This window comes from Dermacentor albipictus, chromosome 1 (assembly GCF_038994185.2).
Source record: "Dermacentor albipictus isolate Rhodes 1998 colony chromosome 1, USDA_Dalb.pri_finalv2, whole genome shotgun sequence".
NCBI classification, from domain to species: domain Eukaryota; kingdom Metazoa; phylum Arthropoda; class Arachnida; order Ixodida; family Ixodidae; genus Dermacentor; species Dermacentor albipictus.
In genome coordinates, this window is record NC_091821.1 from 132,201,134 (window position 1) to 132,218,152 (window position 17,019).

Sequence of the window (17,019 nt, forward strand, 5' to 3'; positions counted from 1 at the left end):
TCTCGCGGGAATGACCTCTCCCTCAGTGTTACTTTTTCTTTTCGTTTATCCTGTTCTCAGCGCACTACGCCGAGCACAGGAAAAACAACATCTGGCCCAGGTTCGCTTGTGAAACGCCGCGGCCGCAGCACGATTTAGACCCGTGACTCATGCTGCCTCCGGCCGAGTGTACGTTTCTCGTGATGGACGGGGGGCTCCCGATGCGAAGCACAGGCTGGCATCGTGCGAGAGTAGCACGTACGGCATGCGCTGGCTGAATACGAGGGTGACGGTACCACCGTCATGTAGCGTGCGTCAGCGGTGACGGCATTGCGCATTCCGATCAGGGTTTCGATTAGATGTTTGCGTCCGTGCCAGCGCGGGAAAACGCAAACTCCGCAAAGTTTCACGTATGCGCATGCGGCGCCAACCAAGCGTGGCCAGGCGTAAGCGTGGCCATCTGCTTCATCGCTCTTTCGGATAAGTTTCTTTTTCCTTTTTTTTTTTTACTCCAGAGCCACTGTTACTTCTTTTTGTTCAGACACCGATGGCACCATATGCCGACACTTTGATCAATCACTCGAGCCCCGAGCTGCAGAGCAATTAAATAGCGGCAGATGTGGTTTTATTATTATTTTTTCGCGGTGTTTAAAGGTGAGTAACTGGCGTGTACTTGTGGCTACCGCTGCTCGCGAGCGGTTTTAGCCGAACAGAAACGCCTGATTCGCAGCTCCGCCCAGACCTTATGGACGTCTGTACTGTATTCTTTACTGTAATGTATGCCATCAGCTCGCCGCACTACGCAAGGGGCACTCGTTCCGAGCGTGATCGTGAAATATATATTACTACGAGCTGCAGGGTTTCTCACTCGCGCCGCCACAGAGATTTCCGCTAGTAGGAAGTTATTTTCCTTCTCCAGGTGCAAATCGAAGGTTTCAACATGACAGAGAGTTTTAAATTAGGGGACACAAGCGGCTTCCGTACCCAATAACAGACGATCTGCTTGGATTTTGCTGGGACCCAGCGGTTTGCGTATACGCAAACTATACGCAAGCCTCTCGCGTACTCTGACCTTAGTAAGCACACTGTGGGGAGCACGGGTGTTCAAAACTTCCAGTCAGCCCGCGCCTTCAGCTTTTTGGACGTGCGCTCATGAACTCGTTCATGCACGCGTCAATGCCTTCGGCTTTTGCTCTCGCCTGCTCATTGTGGAAGGTTTATCTCTCGAACCTCTAAATCTCAGTGAATGCCTTAGCAATGAGGTCACGGCGCTTGCAACCGTGCTCTTCTCTCTTTCACTCGCTCTCTCACTCTTGCACACCCGCGTCTACTTCCGGCGAGGACGAATTCGCTGCATTTTCCTCCCCGTGGGCGTTAAATTTCCGCAAGTTACACTTTTCGGTAATTGTTACCGCGCCCTCTACTCGCGCGCGTTACAGGCACCCGTGGTGTTCAGTGAGAATTTATGACTGGGAGCCGTGCCTCAGTAAGACTTCCAGCGCAAGACGGTTTGAGTCAGTGGGCTTCTCCGATTATGCAATCCCTGACTGTCCGCAAACCGTCTGCGGCTTCCGGTCTGACTAGCCATCGCAGACGGGCACGTCACATTCACGTGACCCAGGTGTCGGGGATTATCCGAGGCTTCCCCCGAAAGCACTGTGGCTGGAAGTCACCCACCTGGCTGTCGTCGTCTGTCTGCTCTGGCTACTCGTAGATAGCCCGACTACTCAGTGAAATCATTAGCGTGGCCTGCGAGATGGTGAAACCTGGGAGGCCACACCGGCGACACAGCTTGCGTGATGGAATCGCAGCCTGGGCGCATATATAGAATGTGTTGGCAAAGCACAGATTAAGTCGCACTCTCGCTCTTTGTACCACTTAAACGCTGTAATTAGGGTAGCTCGTTTCCATCGAAATTTAAGCGGAATTCCTACACGAAGGTAAGCAAAATCGTGATCGTACCACGTCGCTGTTCTTGCAGAAAGTATCCGCTGGTATTCTCAAAGCGCGTGAGACTATCAAAGAAAGGTTCGACTCGCTCCTCGGCCTGAGCACGTGTGCACCATCTACTTATACTGCACGTCAAAAAGCAAACGCTCTAACTTGGCAACAGAACGTATCAACATATGTGAGCAACAATTGGCGAAGCTCCGGTTGTATACCATCCCAGCTACCGGCGAACAGCCACATTCAATTTGACATATGCTTCCTCGCACGCCAGTTTCACTCACCTGACAGGCGGAATCCACCTGTTTACTACACATGTATAGCAATAAGCATGAACGATTTCGCGAAACGCATCAAGAAAATTCAAGCATGCGTGCCTGATCGCCGTGCTTGTCTATTTAAAGAACACGAAGGCTACAGCTGCAGCAATTGCACGACTTATGAAAAGCTCGCACGTTGGCACACATAGCACGGATCTAACAGACGCTATAGCTGAGTGCACAATAACTGCCGTCTGGAACGCGCGAACTACGAAGAAGCACGTGGCACATTTGGTAACATGGCGGCCGATGCTGTGGGTATCTTTTATGCGAAGCATATTAACGTAGGTTTCGGGCCTTCGCGCGACGCCCGGCGGTGGCCACCATTGACCCTGAAGTGGGGTCACGTGACATGACGTCACATGATGACGTCACACAGGCTGCAGATGGGGCCTCATATCGCGCCGTCAGTCGCCTCCCGGCGGTGGCCACCATTGACCCTGAAGTGAGATCACATGATGTGACGTCACGTGATGACGTCACACCGGCTGCAGATGGGGCCTCATATCGCGCCGTCGGACGTCGCCCGGCGGAGGCCTCCACGCTTCGGTTCGCGCCGTCGCGCGCAACGCGGCGGCGGCGCCACCATCGCTGCATCACGTGATATGTGACGTCGCGCCAGGGATGAAGCGGCGCGCGCCCGCCGTCGCGTCAGTCTCTGTGCCCGCAACCGCGCCAGCGTCTTTGCGCCGGGCGTGTATGCGGTCAAGATGCCTCCAAACGCCAAGGATACGCTAAGGTTAGGCCCAGTGGATGCTTCGCATCCACTGGGCTTAACCTTGATAAGCCTCCAATTTTTTAAAACAGCCCTCGTCTGCTAGCTACTTGCGCATGCGCTGGTCCGAGTAAAAAAAAAAAATCTGCTGACAGCTGCGAGAGGCTGCGGACAGTCCGCGACTGTCGGTCTGTAAAAAAAAAAAGAAAAGAAAACGCGATTCTGGCAGCGCTCGGACTGGTGGGCAGAGCTTCCGAGGCTGTTCGAGAAGATCGAATGCGCGACAGCCGTCCCAAGGAGTCCGGGACTGTCAGGGTCTGTAATAGAAGAGGTCAATGCTGGCGTAGGTGTAGCCAATCACCCAGATGAGAAAATAAAATAAAAAGTAAACGCACAGGCAAATAAAAAAAGGCGGATGCCCGAGTTGTGCAGCGTCTCTTTAATAATAATAATAATAATAATAATAATAATAATAATAATAATAATAATAATAATAATAATAATAATAATAATAATAATATATTATTATTATTATTATTATTATTATTATTATTATTATTATTATTATTAATGTTATTATTATTATTATTCAGGGGCATCTGCGGAACATTTATATGTTTTGTGTGTTTTAACAGTTCAAAGAATTTTATCGCTGACGTTTTGTGAAAACAGGCGAGCAGGAACTGGCATTTTAATGAGGCTTGATATGAGTACTCGGTCTGCTAGCAACCCACCTATAACCAATAATTGCTCGCCTGCTGCAAGTGCGCACGGTGACAAAGTTGATGGGGTTAGCACACTTGTGCTCGTTTTGTTGCTTCCTCGTCTTATTGCACTGATGTTAACATTGCTTTAAGTGATACTATTGGTGGAAATTATGCTATATAGGCTATATGTGGAAACTATGCGTAGTTTCCACCTATAACACTCTCAGATAACGTTAAGTCAGAGCTCTCACGAGCCGTCTTTTTCACGTATACCTCTATAATCCTGGGAAGGGTGGCGTATGGAGGCTTATACGTACAAAGAAACTTGAAAAGAAGGTTAGGACCGCGCGACAGGCAATGGAAAGGTAAATGAAAGGCGTAAAGATGAGAGGTAGAAAGAAGACAGTACATGAACTTCCGAGCGAACACGAGGGAATTATATTCTATACACGATATTCTTCGCTGTATTATAACTCCTTACAATATATACAGCGAAGACTGGGGCTCGTGTGTCAGTCAGTCTGGTTCTTTCCTCGTTGGCGGACGCGACCCATATAAGCTTTCAGCGTACTGCGCGGCGTTTGTGAGATGGAGTATTGCAGTTCGGTTAGTCATGCAATGTAGGTATAATAGGCAAGAGTTGGTGTTTTTTACAGCAATGTACAGTGGGTTCCAAGACCAATGAAATGTAGAGAGCGGTGGAGCATTAAGTCTATAGCGATGAGACTAGAAATTTTCAGGCATGAGGCAGTAGGTTTGGTTGACGCGGTGCAGGTAGCAACGATAAAAGCCTTTTTGCTGCTGTGGATAAAAAAAAAAAGAAAAGCCGCCGTTTAGGATGCTGCTAATGATGATGATGATGGAGGTGGGGATGTTGGCGGCCCTGAAGCGTAAGAGCTGTACCATTTGTGAGTCACGGTCTCGGTCTTCTGTCACACCGAGGGTCGCGCTCCAGCCTATACGCCGCCGATGCGTATCGAAACGGGTACGTGGCCTACGCATACCGGGGCATCACACGGAGGCTAAGCTGGCCCATGCCGTCGTCCGTGCCTTCTTGCTGAGGGTTGCTTTTTAAGTGATGAGTACGAGGTCGAGTGGTTGGAGGAACGGAACAGGTGGCTTATTTACATGGCGGAAAAAGGGCGAACTTATTTACAGGAAAGATCATACTCGTACTGGCAGGAGCACGGCGCACAGTACATCGTAGCACGCAGAAGCTACATGTCAGAGCTACTACATCGTTCTGCAAGAGCACCCTCCACACACCCAGGATGTCTCTTAAAAACCCTCCGTCTTCCCTAGATCACTCGCTAGGGAAACGGGTAAAGTCCCATTCAACCAGCCCGGTGGTTCGTATCGGCAGAAGGATGACAGGATCAGGAGAAGGATGACACAAATTACATGCGTCGCCCCCAAGCTGATCCTGGAAAGGGGGAAGCAAGCGCGTATCATACCTAGGTTTCACTGATGACCGGGGAGAGGTCAATGGCCCAAGCTCGCCAGAAGGTAGGTAAACTAGTCACTCCAGGCGCTGGCGTCTTTCGCTGTGGTTCTGGGAGATCCTCCGCTGTCTCGTCCCCTCGCCAAAGTCTACCAATTTGCCGTCACTGAAAGACGCACTTTCTGGTAGAATACGCCAAACCTAACACAGCGTCATGTAGAGTATATAGGTGACCCGTTGTTTGAAACAGGAATCTTGCGTTGAGACTGCCACAACTTGCGACGCCGCCGTCGCTTTCTCTTTCTCGGGTCGTCGCCCTCACGCTAACCTAATCGCTGTTCGCTCAGTATAGTGCAAATCGGGGAAGCGTTGTTGATATTCACTGAAGCTCTTTTAGAGCAGGAAATTTCGGCGGTAAGAAGGTGGCGAGGGAAAGTTCGCGGATTTCAGTTTTACGGCCAGGTTTTTTTCGCTAAATCACTGCGCAAATACAGGGAGGATGAGCGCCGAGTTCACCTCCGCGACATGACCGGCATCCAAGTGTCTCTTCGCAACATCAGCGGCAAGAAGCCGCGCGGATTTTACATCGAACGCTTCCGCGTTTGGTTTTGTTGCGAGTTTTATTCAGTAAACGATGCAGTTTGGATCGTCGAAACTACATTGATTCCCCGTCGATGTGCTTCTGCGCTGTTGATGGTTCGCTCCGCGGCAGGACCCCAGTGTGCCGTAGCGCGTGGTGTGCACCGAGGAACCTCTCCTCCTCGCATGCTTCGCGCTGTCGCGAACAAGTTCGCGCGGCACGGACCGCGTGCTCAGTGTCGGTGCATGCGCGTGGCTCCTCGACTGTGATTAGCATCGTCAATCATGTGTGTTGCGCAGACAGGAATACCTCGCTGCGCCACTGGACCCCGCCAGATGCTGGCGCACCAAATCGCAGGGAAAGTGCGTGTTCGCGTCGCACACGCATCTTTCTGCTCCGGTGGTGGAAGGGCGGGGCAGTTGTTCCCGAGGGGGGGGGGGGGGGGGGCACGCACCGGTAGTACCGCGTGGCGCACATGCGTCGTCACGTAGCTGCGCCAAGCGTGCGGCGGCAACGCGGCGGCCGCCTTCGAGGCGGCAGCAGGCGTGGTTGCCCGCAGAGCGCGCGGACGTCTCTGCCACGCATGTGTGGGCGCGCGCCGCCCGGGCGCGGTGGCTACGTGTGCTGTGCGGGCGTCTGGAGCAGCACTGGGGAGGGCGTGCTGCCGGGCGCACCCGCAACCACCCTGCGCTCCAGCTCCACGCGCGGGTTGCCACCGTACGCGGGGTTCGACGGGGAAGTTTCATCGCAGGAAAGTGACTCTCGGTCCACCTTGTCACTGAATGTACAGGCTCTAAAGAACATGGCTACATTTTCAAGGGGGGGCACATATTCACACTTTCAGAGATAAACGGCACAAACCCAACATGATGAAAATATGGGGCCTAAAGTTATGTCAAGATAAAGTTTACATCATTTCGCGTAAAGTTTACGTAAGCTGCGCCGCCACGGATCATGTTACAACATGTTTGACATGAGTGGCACGGAAATACTGAGTCTGATCCAGACGTGCATTTACTCGTGGCCCTGCAAATTCTAATAATATCGATATTACCTTGAGACAAAAAGAAAGAAAAGAGCGATACATCCAAGCCCGCCAGTCTCATGTCGTTATTTTGCGCTATAGCTAAGCTCTGCTTTCTTATTATAATATGTCAGAACTTACATTTATACAGGGTGTTTCACGTAACTTGAACCAATGATTTAAAAAAAAGAAAGTGGTTTACCGTAGCTGAATGAAACCAGCGACATATGGTTTGCCGTCATACGGCGCTCCCTAGAGTAAAGGGATCAATATAAACGAGCCCGGCTTTCGGTTGTCTGGCAAGCTGCTCTGTACATCCTTGAAGCTGTAGAGCCTGAAGTATTTCAGCCAGATGTGTAACCTGCGTGTCTTAAATGCTTCGCTAACACAACCGGCGAACTCAGGAGTTGAACAACGTTGATCGAGAATTCAAACGGAGGATTTCATTAGCTACCGGTGTTGGAATTTACTGCTTACCTCTTGTCTGTACATGAGCACAAAATGGAGACGATCAGAATCGTTTAGTCTCTTTTACAATGCCTAAGCGCTACTTTCACTGCAGCCAAATGCCTGCGTGCTACTCTTAGCTTGGTGTTGTGACTACATATACGGGCCTCGGGCGTCAGTGAAAACCGAGCCGCCGTTCCTCGCTCAGTGACGGAAAGTGTATATATAGGTCTTATGGTCATCGTCGCTCTTCGCTATGGGACGAGTAGCCTCTTGTTGGCATGTGAGCCGTTTGCACTTAGACCTATACAACGAGTGTACAAATCGACGCAAGGGTGGATGGGAAATATTTGCTCACGCGGACACCACTCTCGCTGCCAGCTCGGTGTACGGAAAGCTCAGACGCACTCCGGCCAATGATGTTGAAGCTTCCCGAAGGGTGCTTTGACGCTGGAGGACGGAAGACTTGATGAACTCGCTGTGAATAACAGCGCAGTTGTGTCGACATTCGGGCCACCCTTTGAACAGTACGCCCACTTCGGGGGACGCGAACCCGATAAACTACACGCCCTCACTTTTCGTGCTCATGCACGTGCACAGGTTGCTTGAAGCTCAATGGTGCACAGGGCGACGTCGTTAGGTGAGCAATTTCCGCCATCTAGCACAAAAGCTTTGGAACGTGTGTGCGATGGCTGGTGATTTCTTGTACGAAGCTGCGGTAGCATGGCACTCGGCTGGCCGTATCTACCTCCGTATACCGAGATTTATGTGCGCGCCATATCTCCACTGCTATCCACATACAGCCTCTGTTAAAAGCGAAGGATCGCTCTGGGTTCAAGAAGAGCCTCAGTGCGTGCAGTCGGCACCGCCGTGCGCATTGAGAATTCGCCGTTGTATAAAATGTGGCAGATATCATCACGAAACGAACTCCCCCCCCCCCCCCCCCCCCGCGGCACTTGGCAACCAAGTCGTTGCGAATACCACAAAAATTCCTCCTCATAGCCGCACTGGCGTCTGTCCACATCTCTCTCTCTCTCTCTTCCTTTATCACTTTGTCGTGCTCCTCGTGCTCAGGACAGCGCGGCCTTTCCGAGGAGTCGCCCTTGAAGCACTAACGTCCATCTTGCAAGGCCTCGCGGCCTCCGACCTGCGCCGCCCTCGTAATAATAAGAAACTCGGTGTCCCTGGGGCTGCAAGCCATTATGTTGAGAAACTGCTCAGAAGCCTGACCGACGTCTTTCACTGCACAACAACTGGTCTACTGTTTACGTGAACAGCTGATGCAAGGAAACCGCGTGCATTTTGGCAGCGCTTAGTTTACGCGTGATTAAGACTGCGCGCCGTGCAAGCTGTCTAGCCCTGAAAATGGTTGCACTGTGACGGAACATATACTTGTTCTGAACCCATGTTTATCTAATCACTATGTTTTGTGACTTGATTAATCGGGTTGACGGACATCTTGAAAGCGGTTGCAACGTGACAAAGCGTTTTTTTCTTGCGTCATCACTTTGCGCTGAAACCACGTGCAACGTCTAATTTTATTTGAGATGTTGTTTTACGGCTACTGCGTACAGCTGGTGCTGGTATACTGGTGGCATTTACACACCGGGCTATAACCGCGCTGTCGTGTAACTTGTTCCGTGTTTTGCGACGCTTTTTGGGCCACCAAGCCGTACCAGCAAGCTAAAGCTCAAACCGTATCGCGGTTTTTAATAAAGTTCCACAAACGAACTCTTCAGAGCAACACGTATACATATTGAGCCATGATTTAGCGAACGGATATATACTTCAGATTGGTTTCAGCTACTTGAGGTTCTTTAACAAGTACCGAGAACTCAGTGCACAGGCGGTTTTGCATTCTCGGGAGTCGTAGCCGCTGGCCTTCAGCGATTTGTCACTATTTATGTAAATTAGACATTATACATAAACATCGTGCCCGCCTGACTTTCCATCCTTGCTGCGGACGCAATGCGCTGTCTCTTAAGCTCTGGGACAATGGTGCTTAGCATACGGCTGCTAGTATAAAACTGACCTCTTACTCGAACATGTATGTAAGCGATGCCAAGCGCAAACTCCGCGACTGCACAGCGGTGACGTAACTTCCATTTCGCTGACTCGCTTTTCGATGTAACGTCACACGGTGTTTACAAAACGGCGACCGAAATGCCGATAGCATATTTGCAAGTACAAAGCGCGATTTGTTCGTTGGCGACTGTGCGTTGCTCGGCGGCAACCGATCGATGCAAGTCACGGGAGACGTGCAGTCTCGCGCGCTGTCGCAAACCATTCCGTCGTTTGCTCCATCACGCGTAAGAGCGGCAGATTGAATAACTCGTGGACCATACAGATTACGGAAACACCAATGGGCGGCGGTGGTAGCCAAAGCAATGTATTCTGTGCAAATGCATGTCGCAAAGTGATTATGCCTGGCGTGCCCGCACTCAGCCGTACAGCACGAGTGTCTGAAACGGACTCATTTTGCTTTGAGAAGAATATCTCTGGCGTCGCTGTCTTGCGCGTATGCGTGTTCATGTGAATTGGGGGCAAACCTATATATAGATAAAAGCTTACGACGGAGTGGTCCGGCCGCGCAGATTCTCTTGCTTGCGCGTGAAATGCGATATGAATCATTGGGATTTTCATTTAGCGATGTCAGCGGGGGTGAGCGCGCACTTTCGCGTTGTAAACCGTTGGTTCTGCAGTTCTAGTATCTGTGTTTTCTGCGGTTTAGAAAGTCGTTTTCTGAAAACTAGAAACGGCAGTGCTGTTGGTACGCATGCATTTCGTTCTTGCCATGCCAGCGTTAGCGACGACGCGGCCGAGAGCCGCTGTAAATTCAAATCCGGCATTCGTGACGCTCGGTCTCCTTGTCGCGTCGTGTACCACCTTTCATTACGAGCCAAAACAGCGCAAGGATCCTTGTCTATTGTCGAGATTCGTCTTAATAACTCAAGCGCCTACAATGCCGTCCTGAGAGCTGTAAGCAGAGCTCGACCGCCGTAGCGTTGATTCGCTCGACGTTCTCCTGTCGTACGAACTCCTCCAGGTCCGCTTGCATCCCTGGCTCTTTGCAAGTGAGGGCGCAGTAAATGGGCTGCTTGCGGAGCTCGTGGAATGCGCGCACTGATGCACATGGCCTGCAGGGTACAACACAACTGGGCTTTGTTATTTTTTTTTTATTCAGAGACAGCAACAAAAGGAATGGAGTTTGTGGTTTTCAACGGACACTTTCCGGGAGCTTTTCCAAAGAAGAATAAGGAGAAGGAAACGCTCTAGAGGATTCGCTGTTAAAAGACCCACTATATTATTGCATCAAAGAATGCCTGGCAGAAAGATGCTTGAGAGTGCTTTCATGACTTTCACCTAAGAGAGCCTGTGTCAAAAGCTGACATGAGTTGTACAAGCAGTGTGCGAACACATGGCTTGGACGCGCCGAACTTGCGATTGCACGAATGGGTGGATTACGTATAGCTGCGGTACCGAAGCGAATCGTTCTACCCACATATCTCCCAGACTTAATTGTGATCTTCGAGTCACAATAATAAAAAAACATTGGGTTTTACGTGCCAAAACCACTTTCTGAGACACGCCGTAGTGGAGGACTCCGGAAATTTTGAACACCTGGGGTTCTTTAACGTGCACCTAAATCTAAGTACACGGGTGTTTTCGCATTTCGCCCCCATCGAAATGCGGCCGCCGTAGGCGGGATTCGATCCCGCGACCTTCTGCTCAGCAGCCTAACACCCTAGCCACTGAGCAACCATGGCGGGTTTCGAGTCACGATTATGTCATTGGTCTAGAAAAAAACATATAAGCCCATTCTTTCAATAAGCACCTGAGTACATAATTGCTGTCCCTTGGCTTCATTATGTACTGAAGCTTCATTACGTACTGCATTTTGTGTTTTTATTGTTTTCTTTTTTTCATTGTTCGATTTCTTTCACCGCCCTGCCCTTTCATTCAATCTTTATTTGTCATCGCGCTCCACATGTTTGTGTTGGCAGTTGAGTTTATTATTGGCGTGTTTAAGGTTATTAAATTTTCCTCTTTTGTGCCACCCACTGAGGTGTTGTCACTTTGCTGTCATCATAAGCCGGAAAGCTAAAAAAAAAGATATGACCCCTGCCGCCCTTTTTTGGCGTTAAAAACTTCATGCTGCTTGCGTGCACTCGTATTAGTTTTCTCGTGTTCGTTTGTTGTTTATTTGCACACAGATATTGCGCACGTATCTGCGTGCTTGATTTGGCTTGATGCATACGTTACGCCCAGCTCCATTTGAATTGGTGAACAGGCACGTGAGGTAAACCGAGAGCAAGGGAGCTCGCTGGGGGGGGGGGGGGGGGGGAGGGGGCTGCATTGCACGCGCCGCACCCCGCGCCGGGAGGAGGAGGGCGACCGAGCGACTGGGGGAAGCGCCGCGGCGAGCCGACGCCACAGAGCGGGGCAGCGGAGGGCGCTGTAGTTGTAGCTGTCACCGCCAGGCGCTAGCGGTGGCGCCACCGTCGCTTCTTCGGTATTCCGCCCTCTGCGGTACTCATGCCGCTCTGTGCGACTAATCGTGCATGTTCTCTGGCCGCTGCCTTCGGCGGGTTCCATGGCTGAAGATGTGAGTACATCCCCACTCTCACTTTTGTTCGTCGGTCTGAACGAGTTCTTTTTTTAGCGGACGTGATCGCACGGATCGCAGTGTAACAGCGCGCCTCTCTTGGGACGCCTCGTTGCCGTGCATTCCAGACGGCATGTTGCTCTGTTTACATTTCGTGGTAACGTGGTGTTTTGGCTGTCGCGGAACATTTTCGATACTCTCTCTGGTGCGAAAGTGAGGGAACTCATGTTGTGCATCAGCGAGTTACTGAGGTACTCGCACGCAGCTGTTCGGCGCGACTACGTAAGTCCAAGGTGCCGTGGTAATGCCGTGCCGGCGTTCGTACATAGCTCGTGCTGAAGTCACGTCGCGGATTAGGGGGCTATCGTCGGTTCGACAGGAGTTCATCCGGTCTCGCGGCTTATGCGGAGATACCTCGATCGGCGCGTTTCACCATTTCTCGAGACGCTTTCAAGTATGTCACGTGGCTGTTGAAACCCGTCCGTCGACCGCAGAGTGTGCCGGCCAGCGAGTTTCGCTGCTCGTGCTCGACTGCGGACGAACCGAGAAATGATCATGTAACGTCACTCCCGCGCGATTTCGTAGCTCGTTCGCCCGTCCGTTCACCTGCGACGATCGACCTTATCGCACGGCGGTTGTGTGACTGTGCCATTTTCGTTTGCTTTTAAACCTAGTCTTTCGTATCCTTGCGATCTGGTCAGATGCTGGTGACGTTTTATGGGTTCGTGTCTCCCTGTTTGCGGTGCGGCATTGTTGTGCTCGCTTGATCCACGAATAGAGCGTTTATGGTCGCTGCGATTTTCCGGTTGCGTACACAGGCCTTCATTGCCGGAAACACTGGGTTTCGTATTGTTGCGTTATTTGTGTTCAAGTTTTCTGTTTCAGCCATTTCGCGTTCGTTCACACTTCTGAAGCAGTAAATCCGTACCAGTGGATCAGTGTATGTATGATACACTGATCACAGATCGTACTTCATTGACTAAATTTGCTACGCATACGTAGCGTCGCTTACTGATATGTGTTTGTGCGCTGGCTCTTGATACTGAAGCCCGGCAATTACTGGCATTTTCAAAATAGCTGAGTGCGTAGGTTGTTATTTGCGTGTTCAGTTAGGTTAGTCGGTACGTCTTGCTAAACGGCAGATATTTAAGTAGCTCTACACAGGTCACTCTGTTCTTCTTTTGCTTGTCGTGCTGTTCCTAATGTGCTGTAATATTACGCTACCTTTGCTTGAAGCCGAAGGAACAGCTCCCGTCTGTTCGTGAATTAAGCTGTGAAGTCCCCCCAAAGTTGGTGCTCGGTGTAATACTTGTATGTAGTTCTCGGCGTGCATCTATTTGTCGAATCTCGCCTCGCATATTTGTGCAGAGAGTTCTCAGGTTTTGAAGGGTGACCGGCAGCTGGAACCAAGCTTGCATATAGAATGGAGAAAACCCGGGGAGTCAAAGAAAAGACTTCGGCGGCATTTTTCTAGCAAGAGTGCCCCCCCCCCCCCCCCCTGTCGCTGTTTTTGTGAGTAAGGGGGAGCGGAATGGGGGAGCTAGTGGCCAGCTATGGGCAGCTAGGCGCTTTTGTAGCGCTGTCCTTGTTTGTAAACAAAAGTAGGAATTCGTGACCTGCTCGGGCGACCTCGGAAAGCGGTGGAGGTGGGGGAGAAGTAAGGGTCCGCCTGAGCACCTCTACCTATCCGAAGCCTTGCCTACTGACCGCATGCCTACGGCGGCGGGCCGGCATGCCTGGCTTCTCCCTCACCCCCGCAAAGGGCAGGATGGAATAGCCGGACGTTATGTCAGGCGGCTGCAGAACGTGGCTGCCCGTGCCACGTGACCGGCGCGCCCGGTTGTGGTGGTTGGCCACGTGTTCGCCGCCCGCTGCCACATCTGGTGCAGCACGAGGAGGGGCCACCTCCTTCCCCACCTTCCTGGATGGTCTGCGCCCTCCCGGTGACTTTCTTCGGCGCTTCTCCTTTGTTTCGTACGCCGCTAGGGCAGAGATGCCCGGAGTCGCTGACCGCATTCGCAGATAGTGTGCCTGTCCGGTTTTGAAGCACTTTTCGCGCTGTCTGTAGCGAATGCTCTGCCACCAAGAGGCGCTTGTGGATGACGTCGTGGGCAGATTTTTTTTTTTCGATCGGCTAAATGTGTCATTCATAATGGCACAACTGAAAGCGTAGTCCTGTAAACATACTGTTCGTTGGAGCGAAACTGCAGTCGTATCACTTTTTTGTTAGTTCTTACCGTAGACGACATATACCGTCCGTAACGTTTCTGGGAACATGAGCACTGAAGGGGAGACATCTTGAGACGCTGGGATCGACGTTAAAAGGACACCAAAATGAACAGTAAATATGTTCAGATGGGCAAACCTCAGTGCTAGTACGTCATTGTGACGTCACAAATTCATAGGTAAAACAATCAGGTTGTTGTTCTGGCGCGTAAAACACCGGAATTTAATTTTGAGAACATTGGATTCTTTAACATGAATAAATCTAAGCACACGTGCGATTTTGCATTTCGCCCTCATCGGAATGTGGCCTCATAATCGGATTGTGGTTTTGGCTCGTCAAACAACAAAATATATTTTTCTAACGTTGAAACGTGGTGAAAAAAAAAAAGAAAACAAGGATATCTAGGCAGTTATTTCGTCAAAAACCGGACATTTGCGCTTCCATCAACGACGAAAGGCGGCGCCTCAAAACCACAGCACATACCTCAAAAAAAAAAAAAAAGGCTACGCCCTCCGCTCGTGTTTAACGACACTGCCGTCAGCTCAGGAAATATTAGTCCGGGTTCTGTGTTACTTGTCTTGTGAGCACGCAAAATATACCTACACGAACTCAAATGCAAGCCGAGCGAAGACCTCCGAGTTTATCAGTTGCTGAAGCCAAAACCGGAAGCGCTGGTCATCCTGTTATCAATTAAAAACAGGATAAACGCCGCATCATGGTGGAGAATCGGAGAAAGGCTTGCAGGGAAGGAGCAGCACAGCGGAGGCTTTTGAGTGCCAGTAAGACGGGGGCGTCTACGCAACGCGTTCAAATGCTTCCTGTTAGATGATTGGGAGTATGTCTTGTTGGTCTGTAGTTGGTGAAACACGGCTATTAGAAGAGGGACGCAAATTGACACACATTGTCCGCAATGCGCGTGCACACTTGTCCGCGCATTGTGGCTATTTCAGATGTGAGCGGCGCTTCTCAGACACAGAAATAACGGCAAAAAGCCAGAACACGCCTACGAGTGAAATTTTAGGAGCCTACTACATAAAGAACAACGGCAGATAAAGGCGTCAGTGACGCGTTCGTATCCTTGCACCGGTCAGAAAGCGCGTTGTTCGAACTTGTGACATGGAAAACAAGAACATTTCCCTGTTCTTTTTTTTTCTTCTCGTTATTCCCCTGTTGTCTTACAAGTCCTGCGCATGTCTTCGATGTATATTGTGTGCAATTCATAGGTGACCTTCGAGGGCATAATGGAAACAGTTGGTAGCGGTGGCGCTCGTCTTTTGTATCCTTCTCCGGGTATGTGTGTCAATTCATGCCTCTGTTTAAAAAGTCTGGGGATTTACGTGTCAAAACCACCGTCTGATTATGAGGTACGCATACATCTGCAAGTTATTGATCTTCTGTATTAGGTGTAGCGGGGCACGCATGTTTGAGACATGGGATTGCTGAATCAAAATAAAATCTATTATCTCTTCGCGGACAGTGTTTGTCGGTTGGTTTGTGTCCGTGGTCCGCTCCAATGAATAAAGCGCTGTATTGTATTTCAACTCACCCGCTGTTTTGGTCGTATGCATCCCCAGGGAAGCATTAGCCTAACTGTACTGGTTTGTCCTGGAAACTGTTGTGCCTCTTCCGAAAATGCCTGCCATGTGTTACCTGCTCTGCCGACTTCATCGCTTAGTGCGCGAATTGTCTCGCGTGACAACTTGTTCTCAAAGGAGGCGCCAGGGCCGAAACTTTGGGCACGTGGTACGTCTGAGCGATGGGTGCGCTCTCTCTCTCGGTGATTAATATTGCTTGTCTGGCCCTTATGACCCACTTATTACAGCCCAGAATGTGCCGTTTCTGGCCATCGACCTCTGTCCGGTCTCGGGATTATAGAGCGGCTCTGCGTGATAGGTCACGAAAGACAAGCCGCTCCATCACTTAAGTAATGCGAGTCTTCGTTCTTCTCCTGAGTCACTGGCGAGCTATTACATTTTCTAGCATCGCACTCGACGTGGCATGCCTTTCAAGATAGTTGACGGTTAGCTTGGCATACTACATTGCGAGCAGATTTTGTTTGTTTTAATTGCGTGAAGACGATGTTTTTGCGAATGTAATCAGCGGTGCAGACGTAGAGAGAGAAAAAAAAAATGCATTCGTGCAAACATCGCCGTCGCGACATTTTTGTAGCTTAAAATATCCGTGTTGTGCGACTATACTCGGAAAAAGCGTGCGCGTACTTGTGCGTGGCAGAGTCTCGTAGTTATAGTACTGGAGCTCGAAGCTGAACGCCGATCTGGTGCACAAAGTCCTTAACGCCGTCTCCCTCTGCGTAAGCGCCTTGGCAGTGCTTTCCGTTTCCTACTGGCCTTTGCAACCCCAGTGCTAACAGGCCGATGGGCTTTGCAAGTACACACGCATCGCAGCAAGATGAAAAAGAATATTGCAGATGCGATAACGCCATTATGTTCCATTCGGCTTTGCGACTGCTTGTTTGTTAGTAGTGCTTATCAACTGATACGGCAACCAAGAAATGAGGTGCTTGTGGGTTGCTGTGCGGGTGCAACTGCAAAAGTAAATGACCGACAAAGGCACCTCTATTGATTTGCATCGCGAATGGTCGGAGTAATTGATGAAACGACTGGCGGCGCGACACTTTTTCGAGTGTAACTGGCCCTGTGAGTCATCGCTCACATTGGCTAGAAGCCTTACGCAGTCAAGTTTCCACTGCACCTTACTGAGCAATGGCAGCGCTGAAAAATAATGCATTCGTAATAAATGTTACGAGCGCGGCGACTAGTCCGCCGAAAACGAGATTGATAGCTGATGCGAGGTTTTCTTTTTTTTCATAAACGCAACGTAGGAAGCATCGCACCACGGCATAATAGAATTTTAGCTATGCATGGGGCTGCAAGCCACACTCAGGCGTGGGGCCATTCAAACTCCGTTTTGCGCACTTAGTGCTCTTATGTGCTCCCTCTGGGTTCTTTTGTACGCGCGGCGGTTTGCGTCCCCTAAACTAAATATCTGTTTTATCCGTAAGCGTA

General features: G+C 50.4%; 1 protein-coding gene across 4 annotated transcripts in view; it reads left to right on the forward strand.

Annotated features, from left to right (window-relative positions):
- The window catches only part of Rhp (GTP-Rho-binding protein rhophilin), a 241,708-nt gene that overhangs the window by 145,362 nt on the left and 79,327 nt on the right, over positions 1–17,019 (forward strand). Inside the window, exon 1 of one of the 4 annotated variants that reach the window (XM_065424537.1) lies at positions 11,612–11,766. The exons of 2 other annotated variants lie outside the window; for them this stretch is intronic. In XM_065424537.1, the coding sequence (XP_065280609.1) occupies positions 11,755–11,766 (12 nt within the window). In that variant the 5' untranslated portion in view covers positions 11,612–11,754. Of the gene's footprint in view, positions 1–11,611; positions 11,767–11,900; positions 12,049–17,019 lie in introns of those variants that run through there. One more of the 4 variants, XM_065424533.1, reaches the window with a different exon arrangement.